Source organism: Solanum tuberosum, unplaced genomic scaffold (genome assembly GCF_000226075.1).
Source record: "Solanum tuberosum cultivar DM 1-3 516 R44 unplaced genomic scaffold, SolTub_3.0 scf00060, whole genome shotgun sequence".
Lineage (NCBI taxonomy): Eukaryota > Viridiplantae > Streptophyta > Magnoliopsida > Solanales > Solanaceae > Solanum > Solanum tuberosum.
Window position 1 is genome coordinate 1,794,020 of NW_006238985.1, and position 14,316 is coordinate 1,808,335.

At 35.1% G+C, this 14,316-nt stretch overlaps 3 protein-coding genes across 3 annotated transcripts; 2 read left to right on the plus strand and 1 right to left on the minus strand.

The window, feature by feature from the left end:
• The first annotated feature begins 344 nt into the window (after positions 1 to 344).
• On the plus strand, positions 345 to 2,696 carry LOC102595417 (B3 domain-containing transcription factor VRN1-like). The gene is made up of 4 exons (XM_006344750.2): positions 345 to 573; positions 1,175 to 1,628; positions 1,737 to 1,915; positions 2,012 to 2,696. Exons 1-4 carry the CDS (start codon positions 466 to 468, stop codon positions 2,270 to 2,272), a joined length of 1,002 nt encoding a protein of 333 aa, XP_006344812.1. The 5' UTR covers positions 345 to 465; the 3' UTR covers positions 2,273 to 2,696.
• A 2,370-nt stretch (positions 2,697 to 5,066) lies between these two features.
• On the plus strand, positions 5,067 to 9,990 carry LOC102595743 (protein root UVB sensitive 4). The gene is made up of 10 exons (XM_006344751.2): positions 5,067 to 5,763; positions 6,410 to 6,556; positions 6,864 to 7,010; positions 7,844 to 7,906; positions 7,988 to 8,064; positions 8,384 to 8,489; positions 8,677 to 8,779; positions 8,876 to 9,027; positions 9,132 to 9,197; positions 9,403 to 9,990. Exons 1-10 carry the CDS (start codon positions 5,281 to 5,283, stop codon positions 9,607 to 9,609), a joined length of 1,551 nt encoding a protein of 516 aa, XP_006344813.1. The 5' UTR covers positions 5,067 to 5,280; the 3' UTR covers positions 9,610 to 9,990.
• Positions 9,991 to 10,347: 357 nt separating this feature from the next.
• Positions 10,348 to 12,810, minus strand: LOC102596083 (uncharacterized). The gene is made up of 5 exons (XM_006344752.2): positions 12,653 to 12,810; positions 12,507 to 12,559; positions 11,080 to 11,256; positions 10,909 to 10,986; positions 10,348 to 10,827 (listed from the first exon to the last, which is right to left on the minus strand). Exons 1-5 carry the CDS (start codon positions 12,710 to 12,712, stop codon positions 10,659 to 10,661), a joined length of 537 nt encoding a protein of 178 aa, XP_006344814.1. The 5' UTR covers positions 12,713 to 12,810; the 3' UTR covers positions 10,348 to 10,658.
• Positions 12,811 to 14,316: the final 1,506 nt, after the last annotated feature.

The following is a 14,316-nucleotide window of genomic DNA, read 5'->3' on the forward strand; positions in this document are numbered from 1 at the left end:
GTAATTTTGTACACATGTTGGCTTGCACGACACACTATGTGACTCCACTCAATAGAGACGCGTGAGAGATGTTTGGAAGTCATGTACACTAAAAAGGTATACAAAATCATTAAAAAATTGGATTTGGGATAATAAAACATTAGTTTAGTTAAAGTGTGTCTTTGAATTGCGATCATAGTCTAGGAATTACCATTTCTTCATTCAATTATTTTCTTAGATTACCTTTTTGCCTCGTAAGTCACATAATTGGTTTGTCCAATAAAAATTTCCCACAATTTGCACAGAATCTATTTATTTTTAAATAATATGGAATAGTTGTATAATTTTTTTTGGGGGGTCTCACAATAGGTGGAAAAGTTCATATAGGCTTTGTTGGGCGACCCTGATAGAAAAATTAGAAAATCCCAAAGAGACTGATAAAACGTACTTATATGCTTACTAAGCTGCTGCTGCCTATCCGCAGTCATGGTACACAAGTTCCGCAAGCAAATTGGTGAAGTCTCTTCCATTTCTAACATTTCTCAACCCAAATTCTGCAAGATCATTTTTAGCCCACATGAATTATGCCGTCTCGTAAGTACTTTCTTCCCCATTTTCCTTCTTTAATTTCTCCTGGATTCCCAATTTTATCTTACTGCAACTCTATTTTCCCTCCTCGTTAGTTGTGCATTTGAATCCAACGATTAGTAATCTAATTCAATGAGAATTTGCTAATAAAATTGGCATAATACATTAATGTATCCTTTAACTTGATCTACTCCAACTTTGGGCATACCTAGACCGTTAAACTTGTATAAAGTCGAACAAATAGACACACAGGTGTACGTAGGATGATGTGTAGGACGTGTGTGTCTCTGTCACGTAGGATGTTGTGTAGGATGGGCATTGCCATGTAAGACGTGTGTCTGTTTGTGCACACCCAAAATTAGAGCACATAGATGTTAAAGGACTTGTATTATGCCAATTCAATTTGGAGGCTTGGAGGTAAGAAATGAATCTTTGCTTTTATTCAAGAGCAGAAGCTAGCTAATGAGGTCAGAAATGTGCAAGGCCTACAGCTCATTCTCTCAATCAACGTAGGACAATTTTATGTAGGTCGAATAAAAATACTGTGTGCGTAGGTGTCTATTGCCAATTATGTATGAAACTGAATTCAGATTTCCTTTGAACACAGAGGATTCCAAAAGGATTTGCCAGCAGATATTGCAAGAACATCTTAAACCCTGTGTATCTTGAGGTTCCCAGTGGAGAAGTATGGGAGGTTGAACTGGAACATTCTGAAGGCCACATTTGGCTAGCTGAAGGCTGGAAGGATTTCAGCGACTATTACTCAATAAGACGCGGGAACTTTTTTATGTTCGGATACAATGCTCGTTCTCATTTTAATGTCACTATATTTGATTTTAGTGCAGCAGAAATTGAATATCCACCAGCAGAGATTGAGTCGGATGATTCTATAGATATTTTGGATGTGGTTGAGCATTCTTCTGAATATCTGAGCTATGACCCCGTAGTGCAGGAGAGAAAAAGAATAAGACAAGAAGGGGAAGAAGAGGATGATATTCCAGTTGAACATCAAACTAATGTAATCGATGAAGAAGAGTTTCAAGGGAATGTAGTTTCACTAGGTAAGAAAACATCTTATCTGGTTTATTAGCTATGAACAGAATGAAATCAGTCATCTTGTTACATTATAATTTAATAGTAATACATTGCTTTTGAATGTCTGTTTCAAGTAATAAGTGAAGATTGCGAGGAGCACGAACAACAATCCAACATTGTTACCAGTAAGAGAAAGGCAGAGAGGGATGAAGGGATAGCTGATAACTATCAAAGAGCAAAAGCTTTTAAATCTAAGAATCCATTCATTGTATCTTTTATGCATCCATCGTATGTCTCGAGACCACACGCTCTGGTAAGCTATCAAACTTTGTAGAATGCCTGATGCCCGACCCTTTTTAATTCATATGCACAACCTTAAACTCAATTTATGATTTACCTCTTTTGGCAGTACATTCCGTTGAAATTTGCTAGGATGTATTTCATGGGGAACAGTGGCAATTTAGTGTTGCGTGTTCCAGGGAAAGGATCTTGGCCTGTCAAATGCATTATGCTAAGGAAAGATGCTAAAGTTACTTGTGGTTGGAAGGCGTTCGTTCTGGACAATAAGTTAAAATATGGTGATGTTTGTGTCCTTGAAGTAATTAATGACACTAAGCTTTCCTTGATAGATGTCACCATATTTCCAGGGATTTCTGATGGTACAAACTGAGTCTATCAATGCTGAGGCGTTTGGTTCCATGTTCTCAACACATAGATACATCCTATCAAAGAGCAACAGCTTTTACATCTGAAAATCGGTTCTTCAACACATAGATCCATTCTATTTGCCTTTTGTAAGTTCCTGCCTTTTGCAAAGGGGAGTCCTCCTCCCATTAAATTAGAGAAATTTCGCCCAAAGCATGTAAAACCTTAGAGTTTTTTATTTTGTAATAATAGCTTCTTGTATGGAGGGTTTTTGTCATGAACTTCTTGTGTAGAGTTGAGTATGTTCAACTGTGACTATGTATGAGGTGGTAAATCAATGTGTCTCCCTTACTTCATGTACTCTTTGGATATTAATGTTCGAAGTAAGGGTCAAAGCCCAACCCCCGGCATGATGCCATTTGAAATAAAAGAACCTTTTTGATGGTTGACCTCGATGATTTTCAATATCTTGGATTCTACATAAACATATGAATGGTCGATTTGATTCTGAATTGCATTAATGAAGACCAGAAAACACATTTTGGATATAATATGGAGATACCTAGTTGTACATAGAGTTACTTGTTTGTGAAATATATTCACTCATGAGGAGAAAAAGGAGCAAAATAGGAACATAAATTTATTGGAGTGCCAGTGATATTCCTCGACTGGTGCATGCTAGCAGACATGACTTTTCGTCATCTGCAACAGGCTCAATAAGCTTAGATCTCACAGCCCAAAGATCAAACTTTTTGAGGCTAATGAAGGAAATAGCAACAGATGGTGCCGTGGCCAGCTTGCTCACACCCCGACTAATTCCACGGAGTATCTACTATCTCCCATCAACAAAAGTTATATCAGGTAACTTTGTCCACCAATGCTTAGACAGTTTCATACGCAGTGAATTTGTGTCCATAGAAAGTGTCCTGATTTGAGATTTTGGACTACTTTCTTTGTAACCTGAGGTTTCTATAAATGGATGTTCTCATCCACAGCACCAGTACACAACATGGAAACATCTAACCAACTGGTCCTTCATGTGAGGTGATACTCAAATGAATTGTCTTGATTTCTTTTGTTCATAAACGTTTCTACCATTCTTTTGGGGAGCTTCTGTATGCAGATATATCGAGCAGGCACCTAAATTAGCTCAAAGTCGAACTTGGTTACAGAATGTAGTTTGATTATCTTGGATAAAACTATCAACAAGATTGCTTTAACCAACAACTATGTTTATGTCACTGCACCCAAGGGTTGTAACCTGGTGTTCAATGAAGTGGGTTGAGCACCTTGTTCTAGCCTTGGTGGACAAAATTACTTGGTGTCTATTGCTAGTGGGATGTGGCAGGTATCCTGTGGAATTAGTTGAGGTGCGTGCAAGCTGACCCAGACAACACGACTATCATGGAAAAAAGGTATGTTTATGCCACTGTTTCAAATAACTTCAAAAGCAATAGTGAAGGGAAGGTGTCTTATAGCACGCACAAGTAAAAATGATGGTTACAATCATATATCTCTTCAATCTTTGTCAGTTGTAAGAAACAAAACTTCAACTTATGAACCCTTGGTGAGCTGTAAAATGCATTCTTGGAACAGCAAATGCTGAGTTCCGGTTGGAGGGAGTTTGTGCTGGAGAATAACCTAAAAATAGGTGATGTTTTGTGTCTTTGAATAATTTGGAAAAACATCTCATCTTTCTTGTTTCAGGTTCCCTTCTCTTTTCATTTTAGCCCTATCTTTTCCCCCCTTCAGGATCGAACATCAATTGCAACGATTCGGTAGATGGCTCATTGGAAATTGGGATAGATGTAGATGAACAACGCCTTTCTTTATCTCTGCTTCATCTGCAACAGATACTTTTCTTACTCATCTTCTTCTGTTCACTACCCGTATTGGATTTCTCATAGACCTTTAATTTGGAGGAACAAAGGAGGTTGTAACTAGGTTCTTATTGGAAGTTTGGTTGGATATATGAATCAAAAATTAGTATATTTAAAATGTGTTTACTAAAGGGAATAAAAGTTTGTATGCTATGGGAGGTTGTTGTGTTTTTGTTTTGTTTTTTCATTTTTCATTGTTCTAATTAATGCATATATCTGCATAATAAGTAGACTCACACTTAACTTGTGCATGCACTATTATGTAGATAGCAAACTTGAAACAATAAGAATGAAAGACCAAATAAGGATTAAACTTGAAGCAGTGGGATTAAATTTGGATTCCTCTTTGGCATAATAATTCCTTCATCAAAATAGAGTTAAAAATAAATGATGTGTTTTGTGATATAACATCAATTTATTAGAGAACAAGTTAGTAAATGAGTCAAGTGACCCATCAAATTCCAAAATATGTATGGGCTAAGCCGCAAGCACAATAATTTCCTACGCTATATAAATTGTTAAGATACTAAAGTACTTTTTTTTTCAGTGTAATTGTATGAGCCTTTCAAATTGGTTGGTTTACAATTTTGGTCCTTAGAAATCAAAATTATATCCAACAGGACATAAATTATTTAAGAGCATAAAGTATAACTTGTGAGATATTATGATGTAAAAATATAAATTTATGCTCATTGAAACGAATATTTGTATTAAAAATAAAAAATTAAGCTAGCATTTCATCATAGATTTTGAAAATCTATCTTTAAATATTCATTAGTCATAAAATCTTATCAAACATTGAAATTTATCTTCAATTATTTTTTTAAAATTTTCACTCACAAATCCTTAAAAATATTTAAAAATTTATCTTCAGATATTTATTCGTCATAATTTTAATTTTCAATCTCATAGTCTATAATTTAACCAGAGATAATTTTAATTTTTGGTCATCTAGGTTTCGGACACTAATATTTTCCCTCTAGTTTTAAGAAGTCTCTTTATCAGGAATAGAGGAATATCTACGCAGTAGTGAACCCTGTTATTTCCCGGCGGTAAAGTAAATTGCCGCCGTCGCCGTATTCCGTCTTCAACTTCGTCTTCATCTTCTACAGAACAAGTCAAGAGAATCAGAAACCTCAAAAAGCAAAATTTCATGCAATCCAATTTGTACCCATCAACCCACACCCGTTGTTGTTTCTCATGGAACTCAGACAAACCCCAAATCCCCACACCCAAAATCCTCAAACACAAGCTCAAAACTTCTATTATTTCCCCAGGTGTATCTACTTCTCTGAAAACTTCATTAAATTTTGGAGAAGAAAAGTTTAATAAGCAACAAGAAGAAACTACTCTGCCTTTTTATCTTCCAGTCTCTGTTCGCAAATCAGATAGTCATTCTAGGTATATTTGGGATGGGAAAGACTTGAAGTTGGTATCTGTTGACGGAAATTCTTTTTCTATATCCGATTTCGACTCTAATTTTGAAGATACAGTTCATAAGTTGGTCAGAATTTGTGTTTCGGCAATCAGAAATTTCTTTCTTCCGAGGGAAGTTAGTCGTAATTACCTTGAATACGTGAAGTGGAAGTTTGTTCATCGTGTTTCCAGTTCTGCTCTCCAAGTTCTGGCGACCCAGGTACACTTAATTTTTTGGTAAATTACTGTTATACAACAAAGTTTAGATTTTGATGTTGAATTTTCATAGTTCAGCTATTTAACTAGTTAATATTTGGTATTCAATCTTCATATTCTGGTTATTGAACTTGTAAATTGTTGTATACGGTGAAAGTTTCAATCTTTGTTTCAGCTACCAAACTTGTAAATTATTTGTATGCTAGGTATTAAAGTTGGGATTTTGATGTTGAATCTTCATATTTCGACTCTCAAACTTCTAAAATTGTTGGTGAATGGTAACAAGTTAAGATTCTGATTTTGCATATTCATATCTCAGCTATTGAACTTGTAAAACTTGTTTATTAATATATGGTGAACAGTTCAAGTTTTAGACTTTTAGTGTTGAGTTTGGATTCTTCCGTCGGAGTTCATGATGTTTGTTTAGAGACACTGGTGAATTAGTTATTATGATCTTTATATGAGGAATTAACCATTTTGTAGTTCACCTGTGGAATTACTCTTTATGATCTTTATGAAGGTACCAGTAGTTTACTTCATATTTGTGTGCCTGCACAATGGGAGTTAGTATCTAAGGTGCAGATCACTCAAATGCCTTCATTGACAATGGCTTGTGTAATTGGTTGTATTTTGCGAATGACAATATACAGGCTATGTTACGGGCAATTGGAATTGGGAACTCCCATTCACTTCCATTGGCTGCTGCACTAAATTGGGTCCTGAAGGATGGTCTTGGACGGTTGTGCAGATGCATCTACACTGCTAGCCTAGCATCTTCTTTTGATACCAATCTTAAGGTATAGCTTTCTAACATAAAACAACAGAGAATAGTTTGGGCAACTCATCTTATAAAAGCTTATTTTACTGATTTTTGATAGTCAAAATTCATTTTTGTTCAAAGGGCGGGTCACAGACGGATTTCTCGGTTATCAAAAAAAAAAAAAACATTTTTATCTTTTGGAAAATGATGCTTATATATCTTTTCTAAAAATGTTGACTTGTACGCCAGAAAGATTGCCAGCTTTTAAAGCAAGATTACCTCAAGAGACTATGTAAAAGTTTCATCTGTTTGTTTCTTAATTTGTTTTATGGGGTTGGCTGCAGAGAGTAAGGTTCTGTACATCAGTTCTCTTCAGTTTGAGCATTGGAGTTGAATTGTTGACTCCTGTATTCCCACAATACTTTTTGATACTTGCATCAATTGCCAACATTGCCAAGCAAATAAGCCTTGCGTGTTACCTAGCAACTAGTGTAAGTCTCAGCTACAAAACATATGATGTTATATTTATATGCATGTGTAACACTTTTGGGATCTGATCTCAAATTCTCCAGCTTTAGCTCTTTGTTATGATACTTGTTAGATGTGAGTTAGTTATTTTGGCTGAAAATGATACCTTTTCCCTTATCTTGCCATTTAGCTGTTTACCATGTTTTATTTCCCTTTATAGTTTCTAACAATTCCACTGCAATTTGACATATAAATTGATTTCTTCAAAATTTTGTTATGTAGAGAGCTATTAAGATCTGAAGTACCTTTGGCATATTCAAAATGGTAGGCTAATAAATATATGCACTTATGAGGCTTTGAATTTCTACTGTGAGGTCCCAGGTTAACTATGGCATAATAAAGCTGACACACTTAATTTTGTCACTTGGTTGAATTGCTTTCTGAAAGTGAAATTAGTTGAAGTTGAGTACTCTAGCCTTCTAATTGCTTCTGCTAATGACCAATTCACTTTCACAAGTCCTAGAGATCCGAGAGAAACAATATGTCTTCTGGATTTAAGCGTTTTTAGAATATCTGTAACAGCTGGAAGAGAATTGATGCAATTATACCTTGAGTTTCTCCTCTAACATGCAAGTGAAATATGAAATTATCAGGGAGTAACTGCTTGTTTTTGCCAGTTTATTTGGAAAATGGCTATGTTCAGTAATTGATTAATTGTAGTTCGCTTAAATAGCCAAATCGCATGTTAAATTTTTAGTGATATGAATAAGCACAGGTGTCTTCTGGATTTATCAGTAACATTAACAAATTTGAGATAGAATTTCTGTTTGAGAATTTATTGTTGACATGTCAACAGACTGCTGTTCATAGAAGCTTTGCAGTTGCTGATAACCTAGGCGAGGTTTCTGCAAAAGGACAGGTTCTCTACAATATTTCATCATGTCATGCTGGATTCTTATTAGTTTCACACTTCCAATCTGACTGTTCGTTTATGTTTCAGATTCAAACAGTCTGCTTTGATAATCTTGGTCTTACACTTGCTGCAACCCTGAACATACTGTCTGCTAATAATCCAAGGTTTGTTTGTTTTCCAACTTGAATTTCTGAAGTGTCAGCTTTTATCTACGTTTTGAAATGATAAAGAGATTCTTTGCATTTGCCTCTATGAACCTATCCATTTGGTCTATCTTGTTGTGCTTGAAGTGGAACAGTTTATACAACTCGAGTCTCACTATTTCCTTTTCACACTGTAATATGAGAAGTGAACATGTGATTTATAACTTCCACCATTTCCTTATACAATAAGATCCTAAAAGCAAGAATTGGTCGACCCATTTTTGTGCTGCTTCTGGTAATCCCTGTAATGTAGATTTCTGACTTCTGAATGATATAAAAGATTGCAAGCAGGTCTAATATTTGTGATGTACCCAGTCTTCTCGGTGCTTGACCTTTTTGGTATTTATCAAGGACTAAAGCATGTGCATCTGCAGACATTAACTAAGGTTGGCCCTCGTTCTCTACTGAAAGCATTTGTATTCAAGTTGAATTATACTCCCTTTTTTTGGCTACTAAACTTGGGTTATATTTTCTTTAAGGAGAAGAAATATGTGATATGACAGTCTTTATTGAGTGAACGTTAATCATCTTTACGTGTTGATTCGGATATCACTCCTTTTACATTAATTCCAGGATAGGCTTAAAATCATTATAAGCACATGGATTCAACAAGGATTTGTCCCATCACCTGAAGAGGTGAGTAAACAGGAGGGTATTGGCTTATCTTGGAGCAGAGGTAATTTTTAATTTGCATTTTACCGTAACAAGGCCTTATTGCTTGGTTAACCGCTACATCATTAGTAGAGAAACATTCTTAATCAGCTTTAATCAGGCAGAGAGCCGTGGTCTATCAGAATTGGTTGCTTAAATCCTAGACGTTGCACAGCAAAGCTATCTGTGATGACGATGCAATCTTTGAATAGTGAAGACTTCTATTTCTTGAGCCCAGAGAGTTTGACCAGTGAATTGAAAAGGAACCAGGAGGTATGTATAGCCAAAAAGTAAAAGAGAGTTTTAATCAGGGACAGGCAAGCTGTTACTCTTCTGAATGCGTTTCTTAAGCAGTTCTTCTTGCTTTTCTATTACAGTATGGTGTCCTACTTTCTCTGCGGGAAGGGGCAGACACTATAGCTGTGATCAGGGGCATATTGCATGTAAGATATTGTATCCATCTCTTCTCATAGTAATGACTTCATCAAGTAGTAATTTGGAACTGATGATTTTCCTTTGCAAATGAACTGAGAGATACTGGTAAACCAATAGTTTTACTTCAAATAACATATCTAGCAATGCTTGTTCTTGCTGAGCTCTTTATAATGGTTAGTATTCTTTATAATAAACTATTCTGGTGATTGACAGGCAAGTTACGTCCACAAGGGTATAGAAACTTGTGGTAGTTCTAGCGCAGTTCTCAAGCAATGGTTTAACCTGGTTGAAGATGGCAAGAGATTAACAGTACAAAACTTGAGTTTCTTGTATGAGCAAATGTTGTCTTTGGGTTGGGCATGTAAGAATATTCTGTTGAGCACGCAGGAGCAAGCTCGCTATAGTTTTATAACTGACTAAGCATATATCTACCTTCTTCCGGTTATGGTTGATTTGCTAAGAGGAAAGCGAATAAAGGGTCAAAGAAACCAAGACAAGGAGATTTTGTCTTTATGTCCTTGTATTTGTATGTAATCAAAACTTTGGGCATCGAAAAGAGATGCCTTATACATCTGTAAGTACTGGCTGCATAAATAGAGCAGCAAGTGTTGTACAAATTTTGAGTAGCTTTCTTGTCTTGTAGATTAACCGATTGGGGTAAAACTGTTATCCAACAGACTATTGTTTCCTCATTCATCCATTTTGTCTAAAAGGTTTTGTAATCATCTCATTTAAGAGCTTGATAAACATTTTATTTATGAATATACATGCTCCATATAAGCGAGTCAGATTCTTTTTTCATGCCAAGCTGGTGGAGATCTTTACATTGTCTAGCATAAGATTGGAATTCAACTTTTGATACTACATTGAATTAGCAGTGATCAAAATTCAGCAGATATATAACTTGGAACTCTTTTCTCAGCTCTCTGGATACTCCAATGTATGGCACTGAATTGGAACTTAGAACAATATAAAAGAGGGGAAGAGAAAATGAGGAATGGGATTAAAAGGTGAAAAATTGAACCCTCACTAGGCAACCAACTTAGCTACTTAGATTTTGAAAGTCATTTTACCTAGCACCACACTACAACCGAGAATATCTCAAGTTTAAAAAAATGGGTTGTCATTTCTCAAACCTTAGCAAACTTGTATAACAGATTTAGAGGAATATCATGATCATTAGAAGCAATTCATAATCTTGTGCAACCACTTAATGATTCAACACATGACAATGAGACTGTTGCAGTATAAACAGCTCAGCAGTTCCTACCCACAAGTATCAATAAAATTGCAATATACCATCAAAAAGTTGTTACATTGTTTGTTTTGTTTTGTTTTGTTTTTTTGGTTTACCCATCAGTGTCCAAAAACAGCTCGCCATTTAACACCTCTACCAGCATATTTCCCATTATAGCAAGCAATACCACATTGACATCAGCCCGAGCTAAAATCTTCAAAATCATCACCTATCATTTGGTACGTAGCAAGCCAGATGTAGATAGGAGCCGTAATGCTTGACTGGAATTGTTCAGAACAGCTGATGATCTTGACACCTGCATCTTGCGTTTCTTCAAGAATGCCAGTGAGCTCTCTAAGCACGGAGGAGGTGGTAGATCCTTCAAAATAACTGGTCCAGACCTGTAGCAAACATACAGTGAGTAAATAAGAGCGAGTTATCAATATCATATTAATTAAACAAGAAGAGAGAATGATGCTCACCCAGATCTCTTGGATCTTTTCTTTTTAGATGTAGGCTGCTTCTCATGTTCTTCCTCCGAGTCTGACGAGAAAACTTTCCTGCACACAATTGAGTACCGTTTTTCAAGAATTGAGAAGAGTATGAGAAGACCGGAACTACCAATAAACCAAGAAATGCAACAACTAACTTACTTCTCACGAGCTGCAAGAATTTTTACAATCTCATCAGGCAGCATCCCTCTATTGTCCTTTGACTCCTGGGCATTTTCAGGTTCTTTTGTGTCTTCAATGCTTTCATCATTTTGTGTAGGTCGTGGAGTTAACTTTTGAGCCCATTGTCTACGACGTTCCTTCCTTTCCCGAACAACTCTACAACAGAGCAGTCATTTCACGACTAATGATGCAACGGCCATAAGTTGCTCACGTTTTGCAATTAAAGGCTATAATCCCCGGGAAAAAACTACCAAATCAAACATGTCGAATTTTCCACGAATATCCCCAAATGAATAAAAGTTCACAGGTAGCTTACATTAGTTTTTGGGACTTAGATAATGGATCATCTTTAATGTTATAAATAACAGGATCAAAGGACCATAAACAAATCGAAGTTGACATCTAGATTAGGCTCTTAGAAGAACTAAGAGGACCTGCATGGCAAATAGAATAACTTTCATATTTCCTTGAACCTAATACTGATTAGGCTCTTACATGTATCCTCCAAACCAACTGAACAAACCAGTTTGTAAGGACAAAACATTTCTAGACTAGAACACATATACCTGAATATCAAGCCTACAACAACGCAGTGATATAATACTTGTTTACTTCTCAATTTACGAAAAACTCTTAACTTTCTCCTTTTTCTCCCGTCACGATGCTTTTGAACAGGAGTTCAAATCTCGGTGGAACCTTTACTTTAAAATAATAAAACTTTTGTACAGAAATGCAACTTTCTCCAATTCAAACCTTAAGACCTATGAAGTAAATAGCTTCCTTAACAATTAAACTAATTCAATACTGATCACCAGATAAATTGAGCAATTATGCCAGAATCCAACAAACACATTAACCTTGGTATGAAAAAATGAAATGCCATGTTGAATTTCAAAATTGGCAGAAAAAAAGTGAACTCCCAGAACACCCTTGGGTGTGGCCTAGTGGTCAATGAAGTGGTTGAGAACCATGTGGCCTCAAGTTCTATTCTCATCAGAGACAAAAAAAACACTAGGTGATTCTTCCTATCTATCTTGGACAGAGTGATCTAGTACTTGTTGCTTGCTGGTGGGAGGTGACAGGTATACCTTAGAATTAGTGGAGGTCGTGAAAACTGGCCCGCGGTTATCGAAAGAAAAAAAAGTGATCTCCCATCTTCTCAAAGATACAAGCTTTCAAATTAAAACTGAGAATGATCCATGATTTTAAGTCAGAGAGCGCACTTGCATCCACTACAAAGCAGGATATCAAACAAAGTTCAAGTATTTATCATACTCGGATGGCTAATAAATAAACTAGTGCTAAACTAGCATTACAGAAACCTTAAAAGAGCTGAATTTTTAACTTCCAATTACCTTCCCTCGAAACAAAACAAAAAATCAAATCAAATTATGAAGAAAGCATACCTAGCCTTATGTTGTCTTTCAACTTTTGTAATCTCCTCATTGTTTTGAATTCCCTGCAATGAAAACCAATTAGCTCAACTTCTTCGACTACATCTGCTATCGCCAAAGACATTAATTTTGATAAGAGATTTCAGAGTTAAACAAACCTGTACGGAAGTTAGTTCTTCCGGCGCATCGGAATCACTATCTTCTCCTCTTCCCGACATATCGCTTGAGCAAAGTATCGCACTGTGGCAGAGGGTTTTAGGGCTAGGGTTTTGGAGCACAAGTAAAGGAGTGAGTTAGTGTACTTGTGAAATAAATTTTCGGGTTACCCCAATTTTAGCCCAAATGTTAAAAACATCTCATACGTGGGACGGTTTAGTTTGGTTCGAAAATCAGTTATGATGTGTGATTAATTATGTTGAATAGTTCCTTGATTTGCTATATTAAACATAATATGTGTTGCGTAATTTTTAAGAATAAATTATTTGTATAAAAAAAATACTCGCAAGAGGATGTGAAAACTGAAAAGTAAGGTATACAAAGGGTTTGATAGGTAATTTTGTCATTTTAACTATTTTATTTGAGAAATATGATCCCAAAATAATTATTTCACTCGGAGGCAATGATAACTTATCCAATCCTAAGTAGGCGTTTGGACATGTGATTTCACGTTGATTTCATATCGTGAGATGAAGTTTCAAATTCTCAAAAAAGCATAATTTGGGAATTTCAAATCATAATTTGAGGCTTTTATAAATACAAAAATTGTCCTACAAATTTATATTTTATAAAAATAGCCCATATTTATATCTACTAACACTTTATTTCATATGTAAATAAAATTTATATTTCTTATTACTTTTTAAATCATTTATATTCATATAACGATTATGATCATCAGCATAAAATTTATTATTACTTCAAATCAATTCCTTCTTTTCCATTTATATTCATCAAATTCTTTATTTTTGATCAAATTTATTTACCAACCAAATTGACCAACAAATGGCACAAAGCAACAATGTTGGTTCGTTTCTCGGTCATATGATTGAGAAATGCAAGTTCAACGTGAGAAGATTGTTTATACTACGTGGGGGTATATTAATAGCTAGTACACTACAACTTATGTTCAAATTTCTTTTTTTATTGAATTAAAGTTTAATCAATAAATGTTGTATTTTCTTTAGTTCTATGATAGTATATTATGTGATTTTATAAACTTTTGCTTATTTGGTAAGATTGTATAAAGCATTGGAACAATTTTAATAGTTTTACAACTTATGGAGATTTTATGTTTGTGAGAAAATATATAACATAAAAATCCAAATTGTATGGTCCATACCAAACTTCAACTTCATCTCATAATTTCATATCATGATTTTATGTTATGTGATTTTATAAACTTTTGCTTATTTGGTAAGATTGTATAAAGAACTGGAACAATTTTAATAGTTTTTATAACTTATGGTGATTTTATGTTTATATGAAAATATACAACATAAAAAGTTCAAATTGCATGTCCATACAAAACTTCAACTTCATCTCATAATTTAATATCATGATTTCATATCACATGACCAAACGGACCCTACGTATTAATTCTGGGATAAACTATCCCAAACTTTATAACCAAACAAGATATTAATAAGAGGTACTAAAAAAAATCTTTTTCTCCCTTTTAGTTTTGGTACCTGAACTAGCTTCGTTCATCTCAATTTCTCAACTATTCCACATTGGTACCTCCCACCTGCACAATTATTGAGCGACTACCAATGGTTTAGTAGATAGGAAAAAATACTTTCTTTTGAATCGCAAGATTTATTGT

What these genes read in the sequence shown, in the direction of transcription:
- LOC102596083 (XM_006344752.2), bottom strand. Translation starts at nt 12,712, where the DNA reads ATGTCGGGAAGAGGAGAAGATAGTGATTCCGATGCGCCGGAAGAACTA. An exon ending in AAGAACTAACTTCCGTACAG is followed by an intron (nt 12,560 to 12,652) that starts GTTTGTTTAACT and finishes TTTTCATTGCAG; the next exon opens with GGAATTCAAAACAATGAGGA. An exon ending in GAAAGACAACATAAGGCTAG is followed by an intron (nt 11,257 to 12,506) that starts GTATGCTTTCTT and finishes GCTCTGTTGTAG; the next exon opens with AGTTGTTCGGGAAAGGAAGG.
- LOC102595417 (XM_006344750.2), top strand. Translation starts at nt 466, where the DNA reads ATGGTACACAAGTTCCGCAAGCAAATTGGTGAAGTCTCTTCCATTTCT. An exon ending in CACATGAATTATGCCGTCTC is followed by an intron (nt 574 to 1,174) that starts GTAAGTACTTTC and finishes CTTTGAACACAG; the next exon opens with AGGATTCCAAAAGGATTTGC. An exon ending in TCTCGAGACCACACGCTCTG is followed by an intron (nt 1,916 to 2,011) that starts GTAAGCTATCAA and finishes CTCTTTTGGCAG; the next exon opens with TACATTCCGTTGAAATTTGC.
- LOC102595743 (XM_006344751.2), top strand. Translation starts at nt 5,281, where the DNA reads ATGCAATCCAATTTGTACCCATCAACCCACACCCGTTGTTGTTTCTCA. An exon ending in CGTGTTACCTAGCAACTAGT is followed by an intron (nt 7,011 to 7,843) that starts GTAAGTCTCAGC and finishes ACATGTCAACAG; the next exon opens with ACTGCTGTTCATAGAAGCTT. An exon ending in AATTGAAAAGGAACCAGGAG is followed by an intron (nt 9,028 to 9,131) that starts GTATGTATAGCC and finishes TTTCTATTACAG; the next exon opens with TATGGTGTCCTACTTTCTCT.